Raw genomic sequence first — 25,025 nt, 5'->3', positions numbered from 1 at the left:
CCATCCCCCCTCCCCGGCACGGACCCCATCCTCCTCCCCGGCACGGACCCCGTCCCCCCATCCCCCTCCCCGGAACGGACCCCATCCTCCTCCTCCCCGGCACGGACCCCGTCCCCCCATCCTCCTCCCCGGCACGGACCCCCCCCCATCCCCTCCCCGGCACGGACCCCACCATCCTCCTCCCCGGCACGGACCCCGTCCCCCCATCCCCCTCCATGGCACGGACACCGTCCCCCCATCCCCCTCCCCGGCACGGACCCCATCCTCCTCCCCGGCACGGACCCCCCATCCCCTTCCCCAGCACGGACCCCATCCTCCTCCCTGGCACGGACCCCGTCCCCCCATCCCCCTCCCCGGCACGGACCCCATCCTCCTCCCCAGCACGGACCCCCCCATCCCCCTCCCCGGCACGGACCCCCCCATCCTCCTCCCCGGCACGGATCCGTCCCCCCATGCCCCTCCCCGGCACTGACCCCATCCTCCTCCTCCCAGGCACGGACCCCCCATCCCCCCTCCCCGGCACGGACCACATCCTCCTCCCCGGCACGGAACCCGTCCCCCCATCCCCCCTCCCCGGCACGGACCCCATCCTCCTCCCCGGCACGGAACCCGTCCCCCCATCCTCCTCCCCGGCACGGACCCTCCCATCCCCTCCCCGGCACGGACCCCACCATCCTCCTCCCCGGCACGGACCCCGTCTCCCCATCCCCCTCCCCGGCACGGACCCCATCCTCCTCCTCCCCGGCATGGACCCCCCCATCCCCCCTCCCCGGCACGGACCCCATCCTCCTCCCCGGCACGGACCCCGTCCCCCCATCCTCCTCCCCGGCACGGACCCCATCCTCCTCCCCGGCACGGACCCCGTCCCCCCATCCTCCTCCCCGGCACGGACCCCATCCTCCTCCCCGGCACGGACCCCGTCCCCCCATCCCCCTCCCCGGCACGGACCCCGTCCCCCCATCCCCCTGCCCGGCACAGACCCCCCCATCCCCCTCCCCGGCACGGACCCCATCCTCCTCCCCGGCACTGACCCCCCCTCCTGGCACTCCCCCGGAGCCCAGCCCACTCTAACCACCCCCCCCCCCCCCGCCGCACACACACACACACACAACCCTACACACACCTCTCCCCACACATTCAGACTGCGGCCACGCCATCGCCTGCCCAGCGGCCAACCCCCCAGGCCGTCACCCACCTCCACGCTGGTCAGCGTAAACCTGGAACACAGGTTGACGCCGATTAAAAGGAGGTTTGATTTACGTCGACGTGACCCGTCATCACGTCGACGGGACTTCAGCCCATCCGGACGGGAGAATATCGGCAGGCCCAAAATCGGCTGCCTTGCGCCCACCTGTGCCATTCTCCGACGTCTGCGGCGCCATTGACGCCCCGCCGACTTTTCTCCCTTCGGAGACTTCGGCGGGCGGCGGGGGTGGAATTCAGGGCGGCCAACGGCCATTCTCTGATCCGCTGGGGGGGGTCGGAGAATGACGCCCCTGGTCTTTATTGAAACAGACAGCCAACCTACCAACTGATTCACCCTACTGCCGATATCATTAGATATGCAGAACCGCACACTGTACCAAACTCAACCCCTCATTATCCTGCAGACGTTTTAGGATACCATATGCTATTTCCTGAGAGAGGCAAAGCACTCACCCGTGGCACTGAATGTATTAAACAGCTGATTAAAGAGGCACTTAACTGCTTCTTCATCCCCTGTGAGCTTTTCAAACCTGCCACAGTGCACTTTTGCGACTCTAACAAACAATTCTGAAACCAAATATCTATCATAAATATTGTCAACGTTTTGGCAAAAGACATATATGTCATCAGAAAAGTTTTATAATTTGGGTCTTAGCTAAGGTTCAGCAATGCCACAATTTTACTTCAAAGTTCCAAATCATTTTCTTTATAAAGTGAAAAATAATAAAAGTATTTTTAAAAAGGTTTTCTTTCTTTTCTTTACAGTCGGTATTCTACTCCATCAATTGAAAATAGACCAAGTATTTGGGGTGAAAGTCCACCAAAATTTGTAACTAAACCTACACGACTGATTGTCAAAGAAGGACAGAATGGCAAATTTTCTTGTAAGATAACAGGCCGGCCTCATCCTCGAGTAATTTGGTTAAAGGTAAGGCAAACTTGGCTCCAATATTGCACAACTCTGCTTCTGAGCAACGCAACACATTGTTCAACTGAATAATATTTTGAAAAGTTCTTTACATTTCTTGTATCATCTTTTCGCAATCTCGTTATTCCTAAAGTTGCCTACAGTCCTTTAACTTTTTACATATTTACTGTCTGACTTAACTTATATGCTGACTTCCTAAGTTTTTAAATTGGTAATTAAGTCTTTTATTATTAGAAATTTCCATTGGATGAATTTTATTGATTTCCTTCATAATTTTGAAAACTTGAATTAATGCATCAACACAATTAATTCAAGGAAATCCATCTTCCAGAACCTTTCTAAACCAGAATCAGATTGTTTGCCTCCATACTATCTTGAGGGTAGTAATGCCATTGCAATGATCAGATGAGCAGCATTGTACAGAGAACTCATTAATGCTCTTTATCGCAACAATGCCATGATTGATTTTTTTAACTGAAGTCCATTGATTTATTCATGATTTATTCCACATAACTCTAAAATTGTGTTCTTGATCATCATTTGGGCTGTTCGCCCTGTTCCATTTTGCAGCTTTTCCCTCTTGTGATTCCTTGTGAGCATATTATTTATTTTACACTTAGCTATGAAGATCTGCAACTGCCAATTGCCTTAAAGATTGAAATTCTCCTTATTCAACAACTTTATCCATTCCATTTATTTCGCTGAAGAATTTTTTCATACTTTCTACTCCTTTTAATGATGTACGGCTGGATTCTCCGCCCCGCCACATTTCTGCCTCGACCCGCCGGCGGGATTCTCCGTTATGCCGGCTGGTCAATGGGGTTTTCCATTGTGGGGCAGCCTCATGCCGTCGGGAAACCCCGTGCGCCGGCAAAACGGAGCATCCCACCAACGGAGAATCCCGCCCAAAAAAATTAAAGCAAATCTATAGTCAATCTGTCTAATATTGCATCCGATATTATATACACCAGAACTGCACATTCCACCATTATGTGGAATTTTTCCAAGTCAATACCGATGGGTTTGATGGCTGACGGGTAGTGGGGGGAAGAATTTGACGAATGGCCCAAAAATTGGTTTCACAACAATGGGAAATTACAGCGGGATCTTAAGCTGGCGTCCGCCATGGCAGATCGGGAAACCTGCTGGAGGCATAAAAATGCTGGAGTTTTACTCCAGAGATTCCTGTAAAAAGGTATAGATAATTCAATGCCCTGCAGGGGGCTATCAGGGACCCGGAGTAAATCTCATAGCTTTAGCTGCGGATACGGGCCCCCGCACATCCAGTTTGGAGTCCGTGCCTGCGCATGGCGGCGAGCTCCGTGGCGGACTCGGACCGCGTAGCCAGACGCAAAAATTAGATCCCTCCTGATCGGCCACGCGCCCGAGCATCTAACTCCCTGCACCCCCCCCCCCACCCCCCCACCTCCCCACCCCACCCCCACCCCCCCGACTGAGTCAGCAGCCGCCAAGCCAGCATCCCGACCGGCAATAGCAGGCTAGTTCCACGCCGTCGGGAACTCGGCCAGTCGGGAGCGGAGGATCGCTGGGTGGGCATCTGTCAAATGGGCCCCCAGCTGCGCGGCATACACCGTGATCACACCGATTCTCATGTCTGAAGAATCGGCGGACTGGCGCTGGGCCCGCTTTCAGCATGAATGTGGATTCTCCGCCCTCGGCGCCGAGCGCGGGGCTGCGGAGAATCCAGCCCTCTATTCGGGAAATCTCCTGGCCTGCTGGCCTCAGGATCTGGCCACAGGATCCTCTTTCATCTTGTTCCATGATTTCAGACTCTGTTGCCAAGGGGTGACATGAATCTAATATTTGTCCAAAGTCCAACTGTTGTGTACAATGTGGCGAGCTCCCAAAGAGTTAATGTTGCAGGACAGCGGGGTTGCCTCATGTAGATTAGGTTTCAGGCTGTGCATCTGACCAATTTCCTAGAAGCAGTAAAAGACAGTTTCACATCCCACTGATTGCACTTATTGTTCCTTTGACAAGTCTATTCATTTGAACTCAGCAGGGGTCATTGCCGTGTTGAACTGGTGGATTTGATTGGGTGGGGGAGATGGAGATTGGAGATTCGGCTGATTAAACGCTGACACCCGTCAGGCTGTTAAAAAACAAGAGAACTGTGAAAACTGAGGAGCAGTCAGGCACCAATGGGCTGCAATGGAATAATGAAGAGGGGGATTGGTATTGTTCAGTCAATCAAGGCGACTGACTGGGTGGCATAGTGATTTCAAGCTGGATTTTGCAGTTAGCTGCAAACAAGTGGTACAAGCTGTTCACCACATTTGCACTTCCCGATATACTTTCTCTGTATTTTTAACCAGAGGATCCTGTCTGTCAACTCTCCAAAAATCCAGGTGCCCTCCACACACTGTCTGGGACCTGGGTGAACAGGGCAGGCAATGTGTATTTCTACCAAACCTTCAATCTGATTGGTTAAAATGAGCAGTGCAGAATCTGAGTCAGGAAGTGTCAGTTTGAATATTGGATTCATATCAAATCAAGTACAGAAAGCGAAATAGAGAGAGGAAAAAAAGATTGGATTAAGAGAGAGATAGGTAAAAGAGACGGAATGAAAAAGAAAAACAAGTTTTATTTTTTAAAATATTTTTAAATCTTCAATCAAGTCTGAAAATTAAATGTCAGTGCCAGAGAGGCTGTTTGGAATAATTGAGACTTACCACATTGCTAAATGGACCTCCTATTGGTTGTCCAGATCTCAACACTTGCAGCACAGTACTGAGCATCTGCACATCTTGTTGACACACTGTTGAATGTAACAGCGCGCATCATAACTGGAACTCTCCACTCAATGCCCCTCCCCTGGCTTGTCCTCGCAAATATCATCCCCATGCATCCACAAACTGATAAAAACCCACAAATTGGCTGAAAACATTATGCTGCACCTCACTTACCAATTCATGAAACCTGTTCAACCCACCTACTGCCCACTTTGGATCTTGGCACTTCATATGGAGCACCCTTCCTGAGCATGATCCGACAGCAGACACCCAATGGTACAAGTAATGGGTCACTAACAGAACCATGTGACAAGCCCTATCTGTCAAATGTCAGGCTTTGAGATACCATGGCAAGAATGGTCCTTGCTAAACAGCTACAGGACAGGCTAGTGTAGCCAACATCCACTGTTGGGGCCTCATGTACTTGCGGAAAGACACAAACAAATGCTGCACATTGTTATAAATTTATAGTACCCAATTCATTTTTTTTCCAATTAAGGGGCAATTTAGCATGGCCAATCCACCTACCCTGCACCTCTTTGGGTTGTGGGGGCGAAACCTATGCAAACACGGGGACAATGTGCAAACTCCACATGGACAGTGACCCAGAGCCAGGATCGAACCTGGTACCTCGGCGCCGTGAGGCAGCAGTGCTAACCACTGTGCCACAGTGCTAACCACTGTGCCACAGTGCTGTCCAAATTACTAAGGTGTGTCGAGCAAACCACTCAGTTCAAGGGCAATTAGTGATGGACAGTAAATGCTGGCCTAGCCAGCGACATCCACATCCCATGACTGAATTAAAACAAACACCTTAAACTCAGAAAATGAGAAGGATATCATATGGCTTTGGTGTTTTCTATTCACTAAGTAAAATAAAAATTGGCCCTCCAACTTCCGGAGCGTACTCTCCATCTTTAATTGGAGTGCAAGCTCACTCGCTGGCCATTAATTGGCAAATTTGGGGAAAATCACAGCTGAGTAACTGTTCCCCACACAGTATAGGTTTCTGATCCCCATTTGAGCCCAACACCCGCATCCTGAAGCCCATGAGGAAAATCCTCTCCCACCTATCACAGTACAACTTGATGTTACTGCTCGATGTGATAATCTTAGCAAGCTCTCTCCAGGCATATCTGGTGCCATCATGTTTGTGGATCTTCCTGCCATTGGCTGGAACAGAACGTTTCTTCCACCCTCACCTGATAATTTCCAGGATGGCTTCAGATAACTGTGGGATTTATTCATGGCACATGATTCAGCAGCTGTTTCCTGCTCTACTCCAGAAGAAACATCAGCTAAAAAAAGAATGTAACCTCACTTCAGGAAGTATATTCCCACTTTAAATAGCTACAAAGACATGAGGGAGGAGCTGACCAGAGTTGATTGGAAAGGGAGCCTAGCAGGGAAGACAGTGGCAAGAGCTTTTGGGGGTTATTCGGGAGGCACAACAGAAATTCATCCCAAGGGGGAGGAAACATGCTTGGGTGAGGACGAGACATTTATGGCTGACGGGGGAAGTCAAGGACAGCATAAAAGCAAAATAAAAAGCATACAAAGTGGCAAGGATTAGTGGGAAACCTTTAAAAGCGAGTCAAAGACAACTAAAAAAGCAATAATGGGGGAGAAGATGAAATATGAATGTAAGCTAGCTAGTAATATAAAGACGATAGGAAGAGTTTTTTCAATATATAAAAGGTAAGAGAGAGACAAAAATAGACATTGGACCACTGGAAAATGAAGCTGAAGAAGTAATAATAGGAAACAAAGAAATGACAGAGGAACTAAATAGTTACCTTGCATCAGTCTTCACGGTGGAAGCCACCAGTGGGATGCCAGAGCTCCAGTAGAATCAGGGGGCAAAGGTGAGTGTAGTGGCCATCACTAAGGAGAAGGTTCTGGGGAAACTGAAAAGTCTGAAGGTGGATAAGTCACCTGGACCAGATGGACTACACCCCAGGGTTCTGAAGGAGATAGCTGAGGAGATTGTGGAGGCATTGGTGGTGATCTTTCAAGAATCACTGGAGGCAGAGAGGGTCACAGAGGACTGGAAAGTAGCTAATGTAACACTGCAGTTTACGAAGGGAGGGAGGCCGAAGACGGGAAATTATAGGCTGGTTAGCCTGACTTCAGTCATTGGCAAGATTTTAGAGTCTATTATTAAAGATGAGATTGTGGAATATTTGGAAGTGCATGGTAAAATAGGACTGAGTCAGCACGGCTTTGTCAAGGGGAGGTCATGTCTGACAAATCTGTTCCAGTTCTTTCAGGAGGTAACAAGGAAGTTAGACAAAGGAGAACCAGTGGACGTGATTTATTTAGATTTCCAGAAGGTCTTTGATAAGTTGCCGCATAGGAGACTGTTAAATAGATTAAGAGCCCATGGTGTTAAAGGTAAAATCCTGACATGGGTAGAGGATTGGCTGACTGGCAGAAGGCAGAGAGTGGGGATAAAGGGGTCTTTTTCAGCCGGTGACTAGTGGTGTGCCTCAGGGGTCGGTGCTGGGACCACAACCTTTCATAATATACATTAATGATTTGGAAGAGGAACTGAAGGCACTGTTCCTAAGTTTGCAAATGATACAAATATATGTAGAGGGACAGGTAGCACTGAGGAAGCAGGGGGCTGCAGAAGGACTTGGACAGGCTAGGAGAGTGGGAAAAGAAGTGGCAGATGGAATACAATGAGAAAAAGTGTGAGGTTATGCACTTTGGAAGGAGAAATGGAGGAGTGGACTATTTTCTAAATGGGAAAATGCTTTAGAAATCAAAAGCACAAAGGGAATTGAGAGTCCTTGTTCAAGATTCTCTTAAGGTTAACATGCAGGTTCAGTCGGCAGTTAGGAAGGCAAATGCAATGTTAGCATTCATGTCGAGAGGGCTAGAGTACAAGAGCAGGGATGTACTTCTGAGGCTGTATAAGGCTCTGGTCAGAAACCCATTTGGAGTATTGTGAGTTATTTTGGGCCCCGTATCTAAGGAAGGATGTGTTGGCCTTGGAAAGGGTCTAGAGGAGGTTCACGAGAATGATCCCTGGAATGAAGAGCTTGTCGTATGTGGAACGGTTGAGGACTCTGGGTCTGTACTCGTTGGAGTTTAGAAGGAAGAGGGAAGATCTTATTGAAACTTACAGGATGCTTTGAGGCCTGGATAGAGTGGACGTGGAGAGGATGTTTCCACTAGTAGGAAAAACTAGAACCAAAGGGCAAAATCTCAGAGTAAAGGGACGATCCTTTAAAACAGAGGTGAGGAGGAACTTCTTCAGCCAGAGGGTGGTGAATCTGTTGAACTCTTTGCCGCAGAAGGCTTTGGAGGCCAAATCACTGAGTGTCTTTACGACAGAAATAGATAGGTTCTTGATTAATAAGGGGATCAGAGGTTATGGGGAGAAGGCAGGAGAATGGGGATGAGAAAAATATCAGCCATGATTGAATGGCGGAGTAGTCTCGATGCGCCAAATGGCCTAATTCTGCTCCTATGTCTTATTGTCTTATGGTCCAAATAGGCCTCTCAAGTGAGCAGGTAAATACATGCCAAAACTGGGAGGGTTTCGCAATATCTTAACAAACCGAGTGAGAAAACTGGCATTCAAATTAAAATGAGGACCTGGAATTATCTCCCATTTTCTGTTGTGAGTGGGTTGGGCACTGCTCTTGCTATCAGCTGCCTGAAACCTAACTGGAGATGAAATCAGGAACAGGCACATTTTGACCAATATTGCCAGGTGTTTTTTTCCATATTTATCATGCATTGTTAATTGAAATGAATGTGAATCCAATTTTTACTTCTGACAATTCATGTCAGTCTCGGCTCAGTTGATAAGTATCGTCTGAGTCATGAGGTTCCAGATTCAAGTCCCATTCCAGGCCTTCAACACAAAAATCAAGGCCGACATTCCAATGCAGAATTAAGGGAGTGTTACACTGTTGGAAGTACCATTGTTAAGACGGGATGTTGTACCCAGGCCTCATCTGTCTGTTCGGACGATGTAAAGGATCTCATGGTAATATTTCATAGATGAGCCAGGGGAATTATCCCTGGTGTCCTGGCCAATATTTATCACTCAGTAAAAAGCACAAAAACAAATGATCTGGTCGTTATTACAACCTGGGGCGATACTCTCGGACCCCCCGCCGGGTCAATTCTCCGGCCCGGATGGGCCGAAGTCCCGCCCAGAAATTGCCCAGAAATTGCCTGTCCCGCCGGCGTAAATCAAACCTGGTATTTACCGGCGGGAGCAGGCGGTGTGGGCGGGCTCCGGGGTCCTGGGGGCGGGTCGATCTGACCCCGGGGGGTGCCCCCACAGTGGCCTGGCCCGCGATCGGGGCCCACCGATCCGCGGGCGGGCCTGTGCCGTGGGGGCACTCTTTCCCTTCCGCCTCCACTATGGCTTCCACCATGGCGGAGGCGGAAGAGATTCTCCCCACTGCGCATGCGCGGGAAACTTTCAGCGGCCGCTGACGCTCCCGCGCATGCACGGGAAACTGTCAGCGGCCGCTGACGCTCCCGCGCATGCACGGGAAACTGTCAGCGGCCGCTGACGCTCCCGCGCATGCGCCGCACTTCCGCGCCAGCTGGCGGGGAAACAAACGCCATTTCCGCCAGCTGGCGGGGCGGAAATCCCTCCGGTGTCGGCCTAGCCCCTCAATGTTGGGGCTAGGCCTCCAAAGATGCGGAGCATTCCGCACCTTTGGGCCGGCGCGATGCCCGTCTGATTGGCGCCGTCTTTGGCGCCAGTCGGCGGACATCGCGCCGTTGGGGGAGAATTTCGCCCCGGTTGCTGTTTTGTTTCTTACTTTACAGCAGTCCTTTGTTTGAAGAGCAGTTCGAGAAATCCTTTATCCAGGGAATTTCTTTCTTTCTCATTCATATCCTTTTCTATTAATTTGAAATCCTAGTTAATTCTGGTCAAACGTTGACATTGTGAAATTTACAAAGGCAATTAAAAGAGGTGGTGGAGCACTTTTTGTTCAAATAGTTTCTCAATTTATTTGGAGGAAAACATAGAATCATATAATTTACAGTGCAGAAGGAGGCCATTGGGCCCATCGAGTCTACACTGGTCCCTGAAAGAGCATCCTACTTAAGCCCATACCTCCACCCTACCTCTGTAACCCAGTAACCCCACATAACCTTTGGACATTGAGGGGCAATTTAGCATGGCCAATCCACCTAACCTGCACATTTTTGGACTATGGGAGGAAACCGGAGCACCTGGAGGAAACCCACGCAGACACGGGGAGAAACTGCAAACTCTACAGACAGTGACCCAAGGCCGTAATTGAACCCGGGTCCCTGGGTAACCTAAACATTGTTAGATTTTAAGCACCAATCTTCTGAGCTTGAAGAAAGCCAGGAAAGTTCAAGAGTTAATATCAACAATGGCTCAGTTAAAAACACCAGGACAAGCCGTGTGCTGGACTCTGTACCCTATGATGCTAATGTCATTCTGAAGTTGTGGACCAAAGTTTTTTCAATGGAACCATTTTCAGATCAAGGACATTCCAAGTAGATGTCATGCTATAACCTAGCAGGGACTTTGTATATCTCTTTGAAATTCAAACTCTGAAAATTCATGTTTTGTTTAAAGTGAAACGAAATTCTTCTGAATTTTCTTTTCACTTTTTGAATAAAATGTACTTTCCGAACATGTCCTTCTCATTTAACTCATCAAAGTACAATAGAGACTCATGCGTGCTATTCAAGACTATGGGCTGGATTCTCTAAAAATGGGGCTATGTCCCCATGCCGGCGTAATAACGCTGGTGTTTCACGCCAGACTTTCCTTGAAAAAACTAAGAGCTATTCACCTACCTGCAGGGGGCTGGCAAGGCGACTGCTTCTTGCAGCTTTTGCTGCATGAACGGGCCCCCGCACGTCCGGTTCCGAGACCGCGCATGCGCACGGCGGCTGCCTCCAGCGGTCGCGCCAAACACGATGGCGGACTCAGCCGGCAGACTTGGACCAACAAAGAAGGTCCCAACGATCTGCCCCGTGCCACTCCATTTAACCCGCCCGATCGACGCCCCGGCCGCCCATAAGGCTCCCCCCCCCCCCCGGTACTTGAGCCCTCCACCCCCCCCCCCCCCCCCCCCCCCCCATCAGGGTGGCCGCGGACTGAGTCCACAGCCGCCACGCGAGAGTCCCGCCCGTCCAGACATGGTTAGAACCACGCCATCGGGAATTGGGCCAGTCAGGACTGGAGCATCGCTTGAAGGACCTCTGCCAATGGCCCTACAGTCGCACCGCTTAAATCGCGCGGGAACGATTCTCGGGGGACCAGAGAATTGCGGGAGCGCCGCTGGCCTGATTTGGGCACAAAAATGGATTCTCCGCCCCACGCAAAATGAGATTTTGGAGTGAGGCGATGGAGAATCCAGCCCTATCTCTTTCCACTTCACCCCTGCTTTATAGAAATTTTAATCGAAGCAAAACATACCTGTTTAAGTGAGCAGTGTAGCAGGATTCAGTTTCAACTTGCCTGTGTTATGTCTTTTGAGTTGGAAGAAATACATGATGGGTGAAATTCTCCCCCAACGGCGGGATGTCCACCGACTGGCGCCAAAGACGGCGCCAATCAGACGGGCATCGCGCCGGCCCAAAGGTGCGGAATGCTCCGCATCTTTGGCGGCCTAGCCCCAACATTGAGGGGCTAGGCCGACGGCGGAGGGATTTCCGCCCCGCCAGCTGGCGGAAATGGCGTTTGTTGCCCCGCCAGCTGGCGCGGAAATGCGGCGCATGCGCGGGAGCATCAGCGGCCGCTGTCAGTTTCCCGGCGCATGCGCGGGAGCGTCAGCGGCCGCTGTCAGTTTCCCGTGCATGCGCAGTGGGGAGAGTCTCTTCCGCCTCCGCCATGGTGGAGGCCGTGGCGGAGGCGGAAGGGAAAGAGTGCCCCCACGGCACAGGCCCGCCCGCGGATCAGTGGGCCCCGATTGCGGGCCAGGCCACCGTGGGGGCACCCCCCGGGGCCAGATCGCCCCGCGCCCCCCCCCCCAGGACCCCGGAGCCCGCCCACGCCGCCTGGTCCCGCCAGTAAATACCAGGTTTGATTTACGCCGGCGGGACAGGCAATTTCTGGGCGGGACTTCGGCCCATCCGGGCCAGAGAATCCAGCGGGGGGTCCCGCCAACCGGCACGGCCCGATTCCCGCCCCCGCCCAATCTCCGGTACCGGAGACTTCGGCGGGGGCGGGGGCGGGATTCACGGCGGTCAACGGCCATTCTCCGACCCGGCGGGGGGTCGGAGAATGACGCCCGATGTGTTTCTGGAAAATGTAGAAGGGAGATCAGTGTGCAAGGCTGATTATATATTTTAATTCATATTGTTGTATCCTCAATAACGACGCTTAGAGAGTAAAACGGTACAGAAGGCTTTAATACGCTAAGAACTAGCCTGGTGCCGAGACGGGTGCTTACTGGGTGCCGCCCACAAGGCGGCCCCTTATATACGGCTCCCAGGTGGGCGGAGCCGGAGCGGAATCCCCCAGGGTTCCAAGCCCAGTCTTAAAGGGGACATCACCTTACATGATGACAAGGGTACAGTAGTACAGTAACCGTTCATCACACGTATTTAATTGCTTTAAATATCTTTGTGTAAACCCTTGCTTCCACAATATATATTTCACTGGTTGTTTGGATGACCCCACAACTATGCTCAGCTTACAGAAGGCAGATTTTCCAGCAGGAACTTCATTGTGCAAGTTTTTCTCATCCCTAGGAATTGCGCTTCATGAGAAATCTGATGAATAAATTGAGGACAGTTGACTTTACTAGATTTATTTCAAGAGTGAGAAAGATTCAGAATACACTTATGCAGCAAACATTAGCAAGTAAGGAGGCCTTTCTTGTAGAAGATGAAGTACCAGTAGCACATCAGTGCAAACTAGGGTGACACAGACATGTGTGTTTATTGGTCTCTTCAACTGTACCAAATGTTCCTTGTGGTTTAAGGCTTTTATTGGCTGGAACAAAAATCTTTTCTACAGTTAGTTACAAGTAAATTATTCCCATAGTTACTGTGTCTAGTGGAGCATTGATCATCTGAAATTCAGAGAGAGGACTGTACGAATGATTATGTCCACAGAATAAATGACAGAACCCAGCGGAACACATTGCAGACAACTCTGAGCAAGTGACCACGGAAGTTGTTAGGAAGCAAGTAAATTCATCCCTTGACTATTAGTTTTCTTTAATGAGAAGTCTATCTGAAGAACAGGCTTGCCGCATGACAACACCACTGAGACAATAGTACGAATGAAGACTGGCTGAATCATGATGGTCAGTGGATAAACATAATGATGATAAGGGAATAGTGTAGATGGGCTTTAGAGTGGTTTCACAGGTCGGCGCAACATCGAGGGCCGAAGGGCCTGTACTGCGCTGTAATGTTCTATGAAGTATTGAAGTAAGGACAAACGTCCGCAGTAGGACAGTTACAATGAGTTAATATGCTGTTTGCCGAGAATTTTTCAAAATTGCTTTCAGAAAACAGCAATAACTATTTGGTTAATAACATAAAATTCTTCTTTTCCCCAGGGTGATACAGAGCTGCAACAAAGTGATCATTTCAACATGTTTGAGAAGTCTGGGATTCACTGTTTGGAAATCCGAGCTGTCCAGGCAGAGGACGCTGGAAACTATGTGTGTTTATTGATGAATAATTCTGGAAAAGCAATGGCAACTGTCGAGCTTATACTTCAAAGTATGAATGCCATTTTGGCCTATTTTTCAGAAATTTGTCTTCCTGACTCTTCATAAATCCTTCATGTATTTAGTCATCTCATAACATTGATATTTTAACTGGAGGAAAAAAGATCACAATCCACCACTATTAATTTTGAGATTACAAAAGTGCACTGATCAAATGCTGCTTAAAATAAAGTGGCTTCCAATTCCTTTTAACTTTAAAATCTCGATCAGGCTTTATATTGTCATTGAATAATTTGATTTAGGCCTGTCTTTTGAGCCTGCATGATCTGTAACCACATTCCACATCTGGAGGCAATATAGAGAATTATTTTCTTTCTTTCAATTCTGGGTTTAGAACTCTAAACGTCCTAATGCATGATCTGTACAAAGTAATCATTGCAATGCTAATTTCTTTACCTCAGGAAAATGAAAATGAACAGAATACTGGGCGGGATTCTCTCAGCCCGGGGCCGGGCAGGAGAATCCCCGTGACCGGCGCGAATCGCGCCACGCCGCCCCGATGCCGGCACGCGATTCTCCGCAGAGCGGAGAATTGGCGGCATTGGCGCCGGTGTGGTTGGCGCGGTGCCGGTCGGGGGCTGCTCTATGTGGCCCCCCACTGATTCTCGGCCCGGGATGGGCCAAGCGGCCGTCATAAAAAAGCCGAGTCCCACCGGTGTCGTCCACACCTGCTCTCAGCTGGCGGGAACCTGGCGTGGAAGGGTCGGGGGGGGCGGCCTGTGAGGGGGGAGGGGGGTTCCGACCCCAGGGGGGGGCCTCCGATGTGGCCTGGCCGCGATCAGCACCCACCAATCGGCGGGCCGGCCTCCCTGGCTGGGGGCCTCCTTTCTTCCGCGCTAGCCGCTGTAGCCCTGCGCGTGTTGCGTCGGGGCCGGCACACTGAAGGGAGCCACAGCGCATGCGCGCGTTGGCGCCAGTGCCTCTGCGCATGCGTGGACTCCGCGGCGCCCAGTTGACACCGGGATCTGCAGCTGGAGCGGCGTGAACCGCTCCAGTGCCGTGCTGGCCCTTGTGGAGGCCAGAATTGCTGATCCTGAGGCCATGTTGACACTGTCGAGAAACGCGATGGCTTTTCCGACGGCGTCAACACTTAGCCTCAGGATCACAGAATCCCGCCCTCAGTTCCTGCAGAAATGCTAACTGCTCCTTTTTGTAGCCTCACTACACATTCCAAATGAGGAGTTGCTTCCATCAGCAGAAATCTGTCTATTGTATATTAAATATCGGTTTAAGATGCAATACAAAGTGAGCCCCTGGGACAGAACAGATAATCCTTATGTTCAGTCTTCCTTTAATGATTTCCAGTGTACTTCCAAGAAAACAATATGACTGCACTCTTCACTGTTTGTTCATCGCTACCAATCCCAGTTTACTAAGGATCAGCACAAGAACCTTCAACCAAATTCATGGTTTTTCCTGAGACAGTTATTGAACAAAAATAAAGAAATTTAGCAAACCCCAGTTGTATAAAAGAATTGGACAGTAATTTTCAAATGTGAGTTAACTTACAACTCATATAACATCCCTGCCCATTTATGTTAGGCACCTTAATCATCCAATCGGAAACATCAAGTTAACGTTAAGTTTAATCTTCACATATCCACTGTGAGTGTTGCTGAGTACACCTCTATTGAACCTAAGTACTAATGGCTATCTTCCTCTCCCTCCAGCAAATACTCTCTCTTGCAACTTCTACGAGCCATCCATTTCACCGTAAATTGTTCTAGCAGTAAACCTGCAAATTTGCCGAAAGAAAAAGTTGTTCATTCCATTTTCTAGTCATCTTGCCCTTGGTAAAGACATTTTCACACTTCTCCATTCTATTTTAGATCTTCGTACTCTTGGCACTTCTAACCAGCATTATCCATTGCTGTTACTCCCAGTCTACCATTACTTCCCCTTGAAAACATCCATAATTTCATCCCATTCTTAAGAAAGGTGACCCTTTTTCAATTTATAGCTGCAGCCATATTGACCTTATGTTCGTACTTTCCAAGATTATAGCATTCTTTTACTCTCTGTGACCTTTGATCTCCCCTGCAATTTGGACTTCGAGCTTATATTTTTGATTCTCGTTTTCATCTAGAAAATTGTTATCTTGAAAATTGTAATGGAAACAGTATAGACAATAAACTTTAGAGCTGAAGGGGAAGTCTATGGGTGGAATTCTCCCAAAATTGTTGGATCAGGTGAGAATAGCATTGGCATCACAGATCCAGGGCGCGATTCTCCCAGCCCCGTGCCGGGCCGGAGAATCGCCGCAACCGCGCCATGCTGCCCCGCCGCCGTTGCGCGACTCTCCGAGGTGCGGAAAATCGGCGGCATTTGCGCCGGCGCGTTTGGCGTGGCGCCGGTCGCGGGCTGCTGTACGAGGCCGTGCCACCGATTCTCCAGCCCGGATGGGCCGTGTGGCCGCGCGGAAAAAGCAGAATCCCGCCGGCGCCGTCCACACTGGTCGCTGCCAGCGGGAACTCTGCGCAAAGGGTCGGGGGTGGCCTGTTGGGGGTGGGGCTCCTTCCCCGGGGGGGGGGGGGGCCTCCAATGGGGTCTGGCCTAGGATCGGGGCCCACCTCTTCCCCCCCCTCCGGGCTCTTCCCCCCCCCGGGCCTACTTTGTTGTGCGTCCAGCCCCAGAACCCCTGTGCCATGTTGGGTCGGTGCTGGCGCGTTCCGTAAAGCCACCATGCATGCGCGGGTTGGCGCTTCGCCACTGCGCATGCACGGGTTGGCGCTGCCCCCAGTGCGCGCCAGGAAGTGATTCTGGAGTGACGTGAACCGCAGCAGCGCCGTGCTGGCCCCCTGTGGGGGCCAGAATCGCTAGTGCCCGCACCCATTTTGCGCCGTCGTGAAACGCGTTCACGACGGCACAGACACTCTGTCCCGCGATCGGAGAATCGCGCTCGCCTTTTCTCACTTGATTAAACTGCACTCTGTGCAATTTCAGAGTTCTGGCGAAGATCATACAGCCATTTCACCTTTCTGGGCGTGAACCTGATTACATTCCGGCAGGAAACGGGGAAGATCTCAAATTGGGCCTAAATTTTGCCATAAATTCAGTTCACTAAACTGTGAAAACATTTCAGCTCTCTAAATATAAACTTGTGAAACAGAAGGGCACGCATGGCAGATGTTTGGATAATAATCCAATGAAAGCCAGGCTAAATATGGACGGTTTGGAGAGGCAGTGGAAAAAGAAATAAGAGTAGCAAAGAGACAGCGTGAGAAGAGACTGACAGCCAACTTAAAAGGGAATCCAACAGTCTTCTATAAACATATAACAAATGAAAGAGTGGGAAAAGGAGAAGTGGACCAATTACAAACCAAAAAAGGGATTTACATATGGAGGGAGAGGGGCATGACTGAGGTCTTAAATAATTACTTTGCATCTGTCTTTACCAGGGAAGAAGATGTTGCCAAAGTCATGTTGGAAGAGGAATTAGTTTGGGCAGGGAACAGCCTGAAAAATTATAATTAGGAGGTGGTAAAAAGGCTGGCTGCACAGTTGCATTGGATACTGAGGGAAGTAAGGGTGGAAATTGGAGAGACACCGGTCATAATATTCCAATTCCTCCTCAGATACGCTGCTGGTGCCAGAACACTGGAGAATTGAAAATGTTACACGCTTGTTCAGAAAAATAGTGTGAGGATAAAGCCAATTGCTAAAGTTCAGTCAGTTATTGTCAGTGACGAGAAAGCTTTTAGAAATTATAATCCAGGACAAAATTAGCAGTCGCTTGGACAAATTAAGAAAATCGAGCTTGGATTTCCTAAAGGAAAATTGTGCTTAATTAATTTTCCGTTGAAGCAACAGTGAAGGGTAGTAAGGGTAATACAGTTGATGTGGTATACTTGGATGCATTGGATACTGAGGGAAGGAACAACAATTGACAAAGTTCCACAGAATAGGACTATCAGCAAAATTGAAGCCCAAGGAATAAAAGGGACAGTGGGAGCATAGATAGGAGGTTGGCTTAGTGACAAGAAATTGACAGCAGTAGTGATGGTTGTTTTTTAGACTGGAGAAAGGCATAAATGGGGTACTCCAGGGTTTGGTGTTAGAAACTCTACTTTTCTTGATTTATGTTAATGACCTACAGCTGGATTTTTGCCACTGAAATGAGTAGCTCTGGTCACAGAATCACAGAATAATACATTGCAGAAGAGGCCCTTCGGCCCATTAAATCTACACCGACGCATGAAAGACATCTGACCTGGGTGCGTGATCCCATTTGCTAACACTTAGCCCATAGCCTTGAATGTTAACAGAACATAGCCTTGAATGTGGGGAAACTTCCCAACCGGTAGACATGCCTCGATATATAGGACCACATTAGATTAAATTTTCAGTCTGGGGATGCAGGGAAAGGATCGAGTGGGGCGTGCAAAACCCTAGGCTGAAATTAGATCCTAGGTGGCTACAGTGGCCAAGGTGGGTTGGCTGTAAGACCTGCCCCAGTTCTCTGCAATTCTGTCCCAGTTGTTTTTGATGCTGTTATCCCTCTAACCCTCAACCCCTCATTCCCCACCACAAGCCGACCGACTCCCCATGGCTCCTCCATGCCAACAAATGACGTCCACTCACTTCCAATGCCCCAACATATCCCTGTACCCCCTCAACACCTACTCACCCAGTATTTTTCATGGACTGACCAAAGGAGCCATGGGAAGGTTAAAAAAAATAAACTTCTAACAATCTGCATAGTTCTCACTCATATCCACTTGATACTCAAAATCTCTCATTCATAAAATTGCTTCAAAGCTTTTAAATCTCCTCAAGTGATCAATCTCTTAAAAAAACAAAATGAAGATGAAAATGGAAGAACAAACACCTCTATTCAGACCATAAGACCATAATCATGGCTGATATTTTTTCATCTCCATTCTCCTGCCATCTCCCCATAACCCCTGATCTCCTTATTAATCAAGAACCTATCTATCTCTGTCTTAAAGACACTCAGTGATTTGGCCTCCATAGCCTTCTGCGACAAAGAGTTCCACAGATTCACCACCTTCTGGCTGAAGAAATTCCTCCTCATCTCTGTTTTGAAGGATTGTCCCTTTAGTCTGAGATGGTTTCCTCTGGTTCCAGTTTTTCCTCCAAGTTCTTCATTCCAGGGATCATTCTTGTGAACGTCCTCTGGGCCTTATCCAAGGCCAGCACATCCTTCCTTCGATACAGGGCCCAAAACTGCTCATAATACTCCAAATGGGGTCTAACCAGAGCCTTATACAGCCTCAGAAGTACAACCCTGGCCTTGTATTCTAGCCCTCATGATATGAATGCTAACATTGCATTTGCCTTCTTAAATGTCGACTGAACCCGCACATTAACCTGAAGAGAATCATGAACAAGGACTCCCAAGTCCCTTTGTGCTTCTGATTTCCGAAGCATTTCCCGATTTAGAAAATAGTCTATGCCTAAATTCCTCCTTCCAAAGTGCATAACCTCACACTTTTCCATGTTGTATTTCATTTGCCACTTCATTGCCCGCTCTCCTAGCCTGCCCAAATCCTTCTGCAGCCCCCCCCCCCCAGCTTCCTCAATACTACCTGTCCCTCTACAGATCTTTGTATCATCTACAAGCTTAGCACCAGTGCCTTCAGTTCCTTCTTCCAGATCATTAATGCATATTGTAAAAAGTTGTGGTCCAAGCACAGACCCCTGAGGCACACCACTAGTCACCGGCTGCCACCCTGAAAAAGACCCCTTTATCCTCACTTTCTGCTTTCTGCCAGTCAGCCAATCCTCTACCCATGCCAGGATCTTATCCTCAACACCATGGGCTCTTAACTTATTTAACAATCTCCTATGCAGCACCTTGTCAAAGGCCTTCTGGAAATCTAAATAAATCATGTCAACTGGTTCTCCTTTGTCCAACTTCCTTGTTACCTCCTCAAAGAACTCTAACAGATTTGTCAGACATGACCTCCCTTTGACAAAGCCGTGCTGACTCAGTCCTATTTTACCATGCACTACCAAGTACTTTGTGATATCATCTTTGAAAACAGACTCTAAAATCTTACCAATGACCGAAGTCAGGCTAACCGGCCTATAATTTCGCGTCTTCTGCCTCTCTCCCTTCTTAAACAGTGGTGTTACATTAGCCACTTTCCAGTCCTCTGAGACCTTTCCTGCCTCCAGTAGACCATCCGGTCCAGGCGACTTATCCACCTTTAGACCTTTCAGTTTCAAGGAACCTTCTCCTTAGTGATGGCCACTGCACTCACCTCTGCCCCCTGATTCTCCTGGAACTCTGGCATCCCCCTGGTGTCTTCCACCATGAAGACTGATGCAAAGTAACTATTCAGTTCCTCTGCCATTTCTTTGTTTCCTATTATTCTCCAGCCACGTTTTCCAGTGGTCCAACGTCTATTTTTGCCTCTCTCTTACCTTTTATATATAGAAAGAAACTCTTCCTATCTGCTTTTATATTGCTAGCTAACCTACACTCATATTTCATCTTCTCTCCCCTTATTGCTTTTTTAGTTGTCCGATGCTCACTTTTAAATGCTTCCCAGTCCTCTGGCTTCCCACTAATCCTTGCCACTTTGTATGCTTTTTCTTTTGCTTTTATGCTGTCCTTGACTTCCTTTGTCAACCATGAATGCCTTGTCCTGCCCTTAGGATGTTTCTTACTCCTTGGGATGAATTTCTGCTGTGCCTCCAGAATAACCCCCAAAACCTCCTGCCATTGCTGTTCCACTGTCTTCCCTGCTCGGCTCCTTTTCCAATCAACTCTGGCCAGATCCTCCCTCAAGTCTTTGTAGTTACCCTTATTTAATTGTAATACCGTTACATCTGACTCCAGCTTCTCCCTCTCAAACTGCAGGGTAAATTCTATCATATTGTGGTCACTGCCCCCTAAGGGTTCCTTCAGCTTAAAATCCCTAATCAAGTCTGCCTCATTACACATCACCAAATCCAGAATTGCCTGTTCCCTCGAGGGCTCTACCACAAGCTGCTCCAAAAAAACATCTCTTAAACATTCCACAAATTCCTTTTCTTGGGATCCACTACCAACCTGATTTTCCCAGTCCACGTGCATATTGAAGTCGCCCATGGTTATTGTGATATTGCCTTTTTTACATGCTTTCTCGATCTCCTGATTTATTTTCTGCCCCACATCCTGCATTTTCAGACCCCACATCAAAGACTGTCAATAACACTGTGAATTCAGACCTCCCAGTGGAGAAAATTGTGGCTTTTGAAACTTGGTTGCGTATTCATAATAACATAATCCCTTGGGGAAATGTGAACAAAAGAGTTTATTCAATCTTCATGACCAGATGATGCTGTTTCTTTCCAAACTACACCCAGTGGCTACACCCTCTGCTCAGCAGAGGGCGTTTTTAACTGTCACTGACATCTTGGGCGTCATTCTCCGACCCCCCGCCGGGTCGGAGAATGGCAGTTGGCCGCCGTGAATCCCGCCCCTGCCCCCGCCGAAGTCTCCGCTCCCGGAGATTGGGCGGGGGCGGGAATCCGGCCGCGCCGGTTGGCGGGACCCCCCACTGGATTCTCCGGCCCGGATGGGCCGAAGTCCCGCCCAGGAATTGCCTGTCCCGCCGGCGTAAATTAAACCTGGTATTTACCGGCGGGACCAGGCGGCGTGGGCGGGCTCCGGAGTCCTGGGGGGGTGCGCGGGGCGATCTGACCCCGGGGGGTGCCCCCACGGTGGCCTGGCCCGCGATCGGGGCCCACCGAGTCGCGGGCGGGCCTGTGCCGTGGGGGCACTCTTTCCCTTCCGCCTCCGCCACGGCCTCCACCATGGCGGAGGCGGAAGAGACTCTCCCCACTGCGCATGCGCGGGAAACTGACAGCGGCCGCTGACGCTCCCGCGCATGCGCTGGGAAACTGACAGCGGCCGCTGACGCTCCCGCGCATGCGCTGGGAAACTGACAGCGGCCGCTGACGCTCCCGCGCATGCGCCGCAGTTCCGCGCCAGCTGGCGGGGCAACAAACGCCATTTCCGCCAGCTGGCGGGGCGGAAATCCCTCCGGCGCCGGCCTAGCCCCTCAATGTTGGGGCTAGGCCGCCAAAGATGCGGAGACTTCCACACCTTTGGGCCGGCGCGATGCCCGTCTGATTGGCGCCGGCTTTGGCGCCAGTCGGCGGGCATCCAGCCGTTGGGGGAGAATTTCGCCCCTTATGCCTGTTTTTTCATGTTTAAAGAGGGGAAGATTTTTTTTAAATTCAGATAATGTCACTTCAACAGAGCTAATCTGCCCTTCAAGAGCATTTGTGTTGACACCATCAATATGTCACTCCCACACTGTGGGTTAAGATTTTTGCAACAACCAAAATGGGGCTTGTTTGTTCAAATGGTCCTCGTTAGTTTTGGTTCCCTCCCGTGGACCTGTCAGAAATGTTGGGGTGGGGGAGGACTTTGGTATGCACAAAATTCAGCCCCTAGATTTGGAAGTGTTGTAAAGTGTGAGGAGAACAGCGATAGATGTCAAGAAGATAGACAGAGGCTGGTGGATAGGGGGGATCACACACCAGGCTAATACAGAGAAGTAGAAAGAGATACATCGGGGTGAATGTGCAGAAATCATTGAAATGGGATGAGGAAATGCTTTTTATGCTGTGATTGGAATGCTCTGCCTGAGTCTGTGGCAGAGGCAGATTCAATCGTAGCTTTGAAAACAGAATTAAATAATTATATGAAGGGAGAACATTTGTACGGGAAAAAACAATGGAGTGCCACTGGCTGAGTAGCTCTTGCAATAAGTCAGTGTGAACACGATGGGCTGAATGGACTTCTGTGCTGCTTACCATAGTATCACTTCAAGCTCATTGCCGTGAAAATCTAAACAATGACTCTCACTGTTTTAAGAAGTTTCAGGTGTTATCTCGCACAACATTGATGGGTGCATCTTACTGCAGCGGACATAACTGCCTTGAATGAGGCTTTCCTCGGTGGATTTAGTACAAGACCTCACTAATATAACTTCCTCCATGTTGGTCTACCTATTTCATTGACCATGTACTCCACTTTATTTTGAATCTTCTGCTTTAGTATGTTCCCTTCGCAGTATCACCCACTATAGAAAAATAAGCTGCACATATCAGATTTCTCATTACAAGAGTCAGTCAGAATGCCAGAGCCTCATGTCAGATGTCACCCACAGATATTTGCATTTTTGTAAAACTGGTTCCAATCAAATTAGAATAATATGGTTTTTTGATGAATATTTATTTATAAACCTTACAGTGAAACAGAAGTATCAATTTGTTGCAAACAATTGACGTTCAAGTGACTTTTCCATTTCTTTTCTTTTTCAGGAATGGGTTCAACACCTGAAATGTAAGTATATGCTTCAAGCAACATTGCGACTCCCAGATATCACACATCTGTAAACCTGTTTGTTTCTTTACTTGTCTTTGTATGGTATCAGTCTGTTAATCCGTGGGTGAAACGATCAATGGAATAACAAGATTTTGTGTTCATTAATAGTGCATCAGTACAGCAAGGAAACAATGGAGCCAAAACTCTTGAACCTCTGGAAACTAAACAGACAACTGCAAATGGTGTCCGATTGGAAAAAGAGAGGGCATGCACAGTCACCATTCAAGCCAAGGAAAGTTTAAAGGTGGTGAACCATACTGTAGCAGCCTCTGAGAAACAGAAACCAGAGATTGAACAGAGAATAGAAAAGTCAATTGAAGAAAACAAGAGTCATTCAGAACCAAAGACGGAAATAAAAAAAGTCACGCTCCAACAAAAAGCACTAAATACTGTAACACTTCAAGAATCAAAAGTAGAAATAAAGAAAATGCTAATACAACACAAAGCCCACACTACTACTACAGGCCCCAGCCAACACAAAACCCAAATTACTTCAACAACATCCACCCTGCAGATACCCCAAAATACAACAACCCCAAATCTACTGAAAACCCAAGCAACAACATTCCCAACCCTACAGAAAACCCAAGCTGCACCAACCCCAAACCTACAGAAAATCCAAACTGCACAAACCCCAAACCTACAGAAAATCCAAACTGCACCAACCCCAAACCTACAGAAAAGCCAAACTGCACTAACCCCAAACATACAGAAAATCCAAACTACACTACCCACAAACCTACAGAAAACCCAAACTGCACAAACCCTAAATCTACAGAAAATGCAAGTTACAACATCCACAGCCCTACACAAAAACCAAACAACTGCAACAAGCCACATCCTACAGAAAACCCAAAGTACTCCAATAGCCCCCACCCAACAGAGAGGCAATAGCATTGCAATAGCCCCCTCCACACAAAAAATTCAAAGCATTACAACAGGCCCCAACCAACAGAAAACACAAAGTTTAACAAGCCAAAACCACCAGAAATCCAAGAGTCCTCTGATGCTTCAGTCACACAAGATGGAAGAACAGCCAATCATTGAAAGAAAGGATGTTTCAGGAAGGCAGCCAGAAGACTGTAAGAAGGTTATCCCACATTCACAGACAGGTGCTGGGAAACTGCAAGAGGAAAGCAGAAAGATTACAGAACACAAATCCGCAACCAGAGGATCACCCCCGGACTTCCTTACTTATCCTCAAAACCAGGCAGTGGCAGAGGGTGAAGAGGTCAAGTTCACATGTAAAAGTAAGTGAGCAAAGGAAAATATCATGGGCAGTATCCTTTGTTGGCTGACACCGAAATTGCGAAACACGATTGGGTGGCGGGTAGGTTCTGAGGCTAAAATCATGTTGGGCCCTGATCTGACGGCAAATTGCAATTCTCCAGCACTTCGATAGCGGCGTCAGTGCAGTCCAGATCGTACGTACAGTAACCACCGTTTGCATGTCATTAATGGGCCCGGCCCGGTATTCTCCAGGGCCTCTGCGATGCTCCGCCTCAGCTGGGCCGAGTTCCCGAGGGCACGGTTTACTTGTGCTTTTAAAAATTATGAAACCAGCATCAGTGTCCAACATAGTTTGCTGACAGTTGTGTCACTGGCCAGGGGCCTTCTGCCAGGTCCGGGGGGAGTAGTGGGTGGTGGCCGGGAGGTGGCTGTGGGGTCAGGGTGGAAGGGCACAGAACACCATTGCTGCAACTGAAAAGGCAGCTATGCAGCTCCGTTCTTCACCGACTGCCAACTGTGAACTTAGTGCCACGAGGTGTATGGATGTACCCTCAGGCCACACATTTAGGTGCCCCCTGGCCCCATCCGACCCATCAGCTGTGCAACCATCTTGTTGGCTGGGATGGTGTGTGTGGGAAGTAATGCGGCTGCAGCTTGTCAGCCTCCCGAGTGTCAATCACGGACCGGGCAAATCCGGCACCGTTTTTCACTGGATTCGATTGTCTTCCACCTGAGCCGGTGTTAGCCTCCACAGTTGCTGAATCAATCCAGGTTCAGCGCCAGTTTTGCTGTCGTGAAAGTCCACGGATTCTGCGTCGGCGTTAACACTTCGGGCGGGATTCTCTGATTGC

The 25,025-nt window shown here is 49.1% G+C and overlaps 1 protein-coding gene across 6 annotated transcripts in view; it reads left to right on the top strand.

Moving 5' to 3' along the window:
* LOC140390388 (myosin light chain kinase, smooth muscle-like) overlaps positions 1–25,025 on the top strand; it is a 612,875-nt gene that overhangs the window by 252,912 nt on the left and 334,938 nt on the right. For all 6 annotated transcript variants that reach the window (XM_072475553.1, XM_072475527.1, XM_072475536.1 and 3 more), the window contains 4 exons: positions 1,972–2,134; positions 13,422–13,587; positions 22,881–22,902; positions 23,053–24,194. In XM_072475553.1, coding sequence (XP_072331654.1) covers positions 1,972–2,134; positions 13,422–13,587; positions 22,881–22,902; positions 23,053–24,194 — 1,493 coding nt within the window. The remainder of the gene's footprint in view (positions 1–1,971; positions 2,135–13,421; positions 13,588–22,880; positions 22,903–23,052; positions 24,195–25,025) is intronic.

This window comes from Scyliorhinus torazame, chromosome 2 (genome assembly GCF_047496885.1).
Source record: "Scyliorhinus torazame isolate Kashiwa2021f chromosome 2, sScyTor2.1, whole genome shotgun sequence".
Taxonomy (NCBI): domain Eukaryota; kingdom Metazoa; phylum Chordata; class Chondrichthyes; order Carcharhiniformes; family Scyliorhinidae; genus Scyliorhinus; species Scyliorhinus torazame.
Note: the sequence above shows the minus strand (reverse complement) of the source record. Positions and strands in the feature narration are given on the sequence as shown.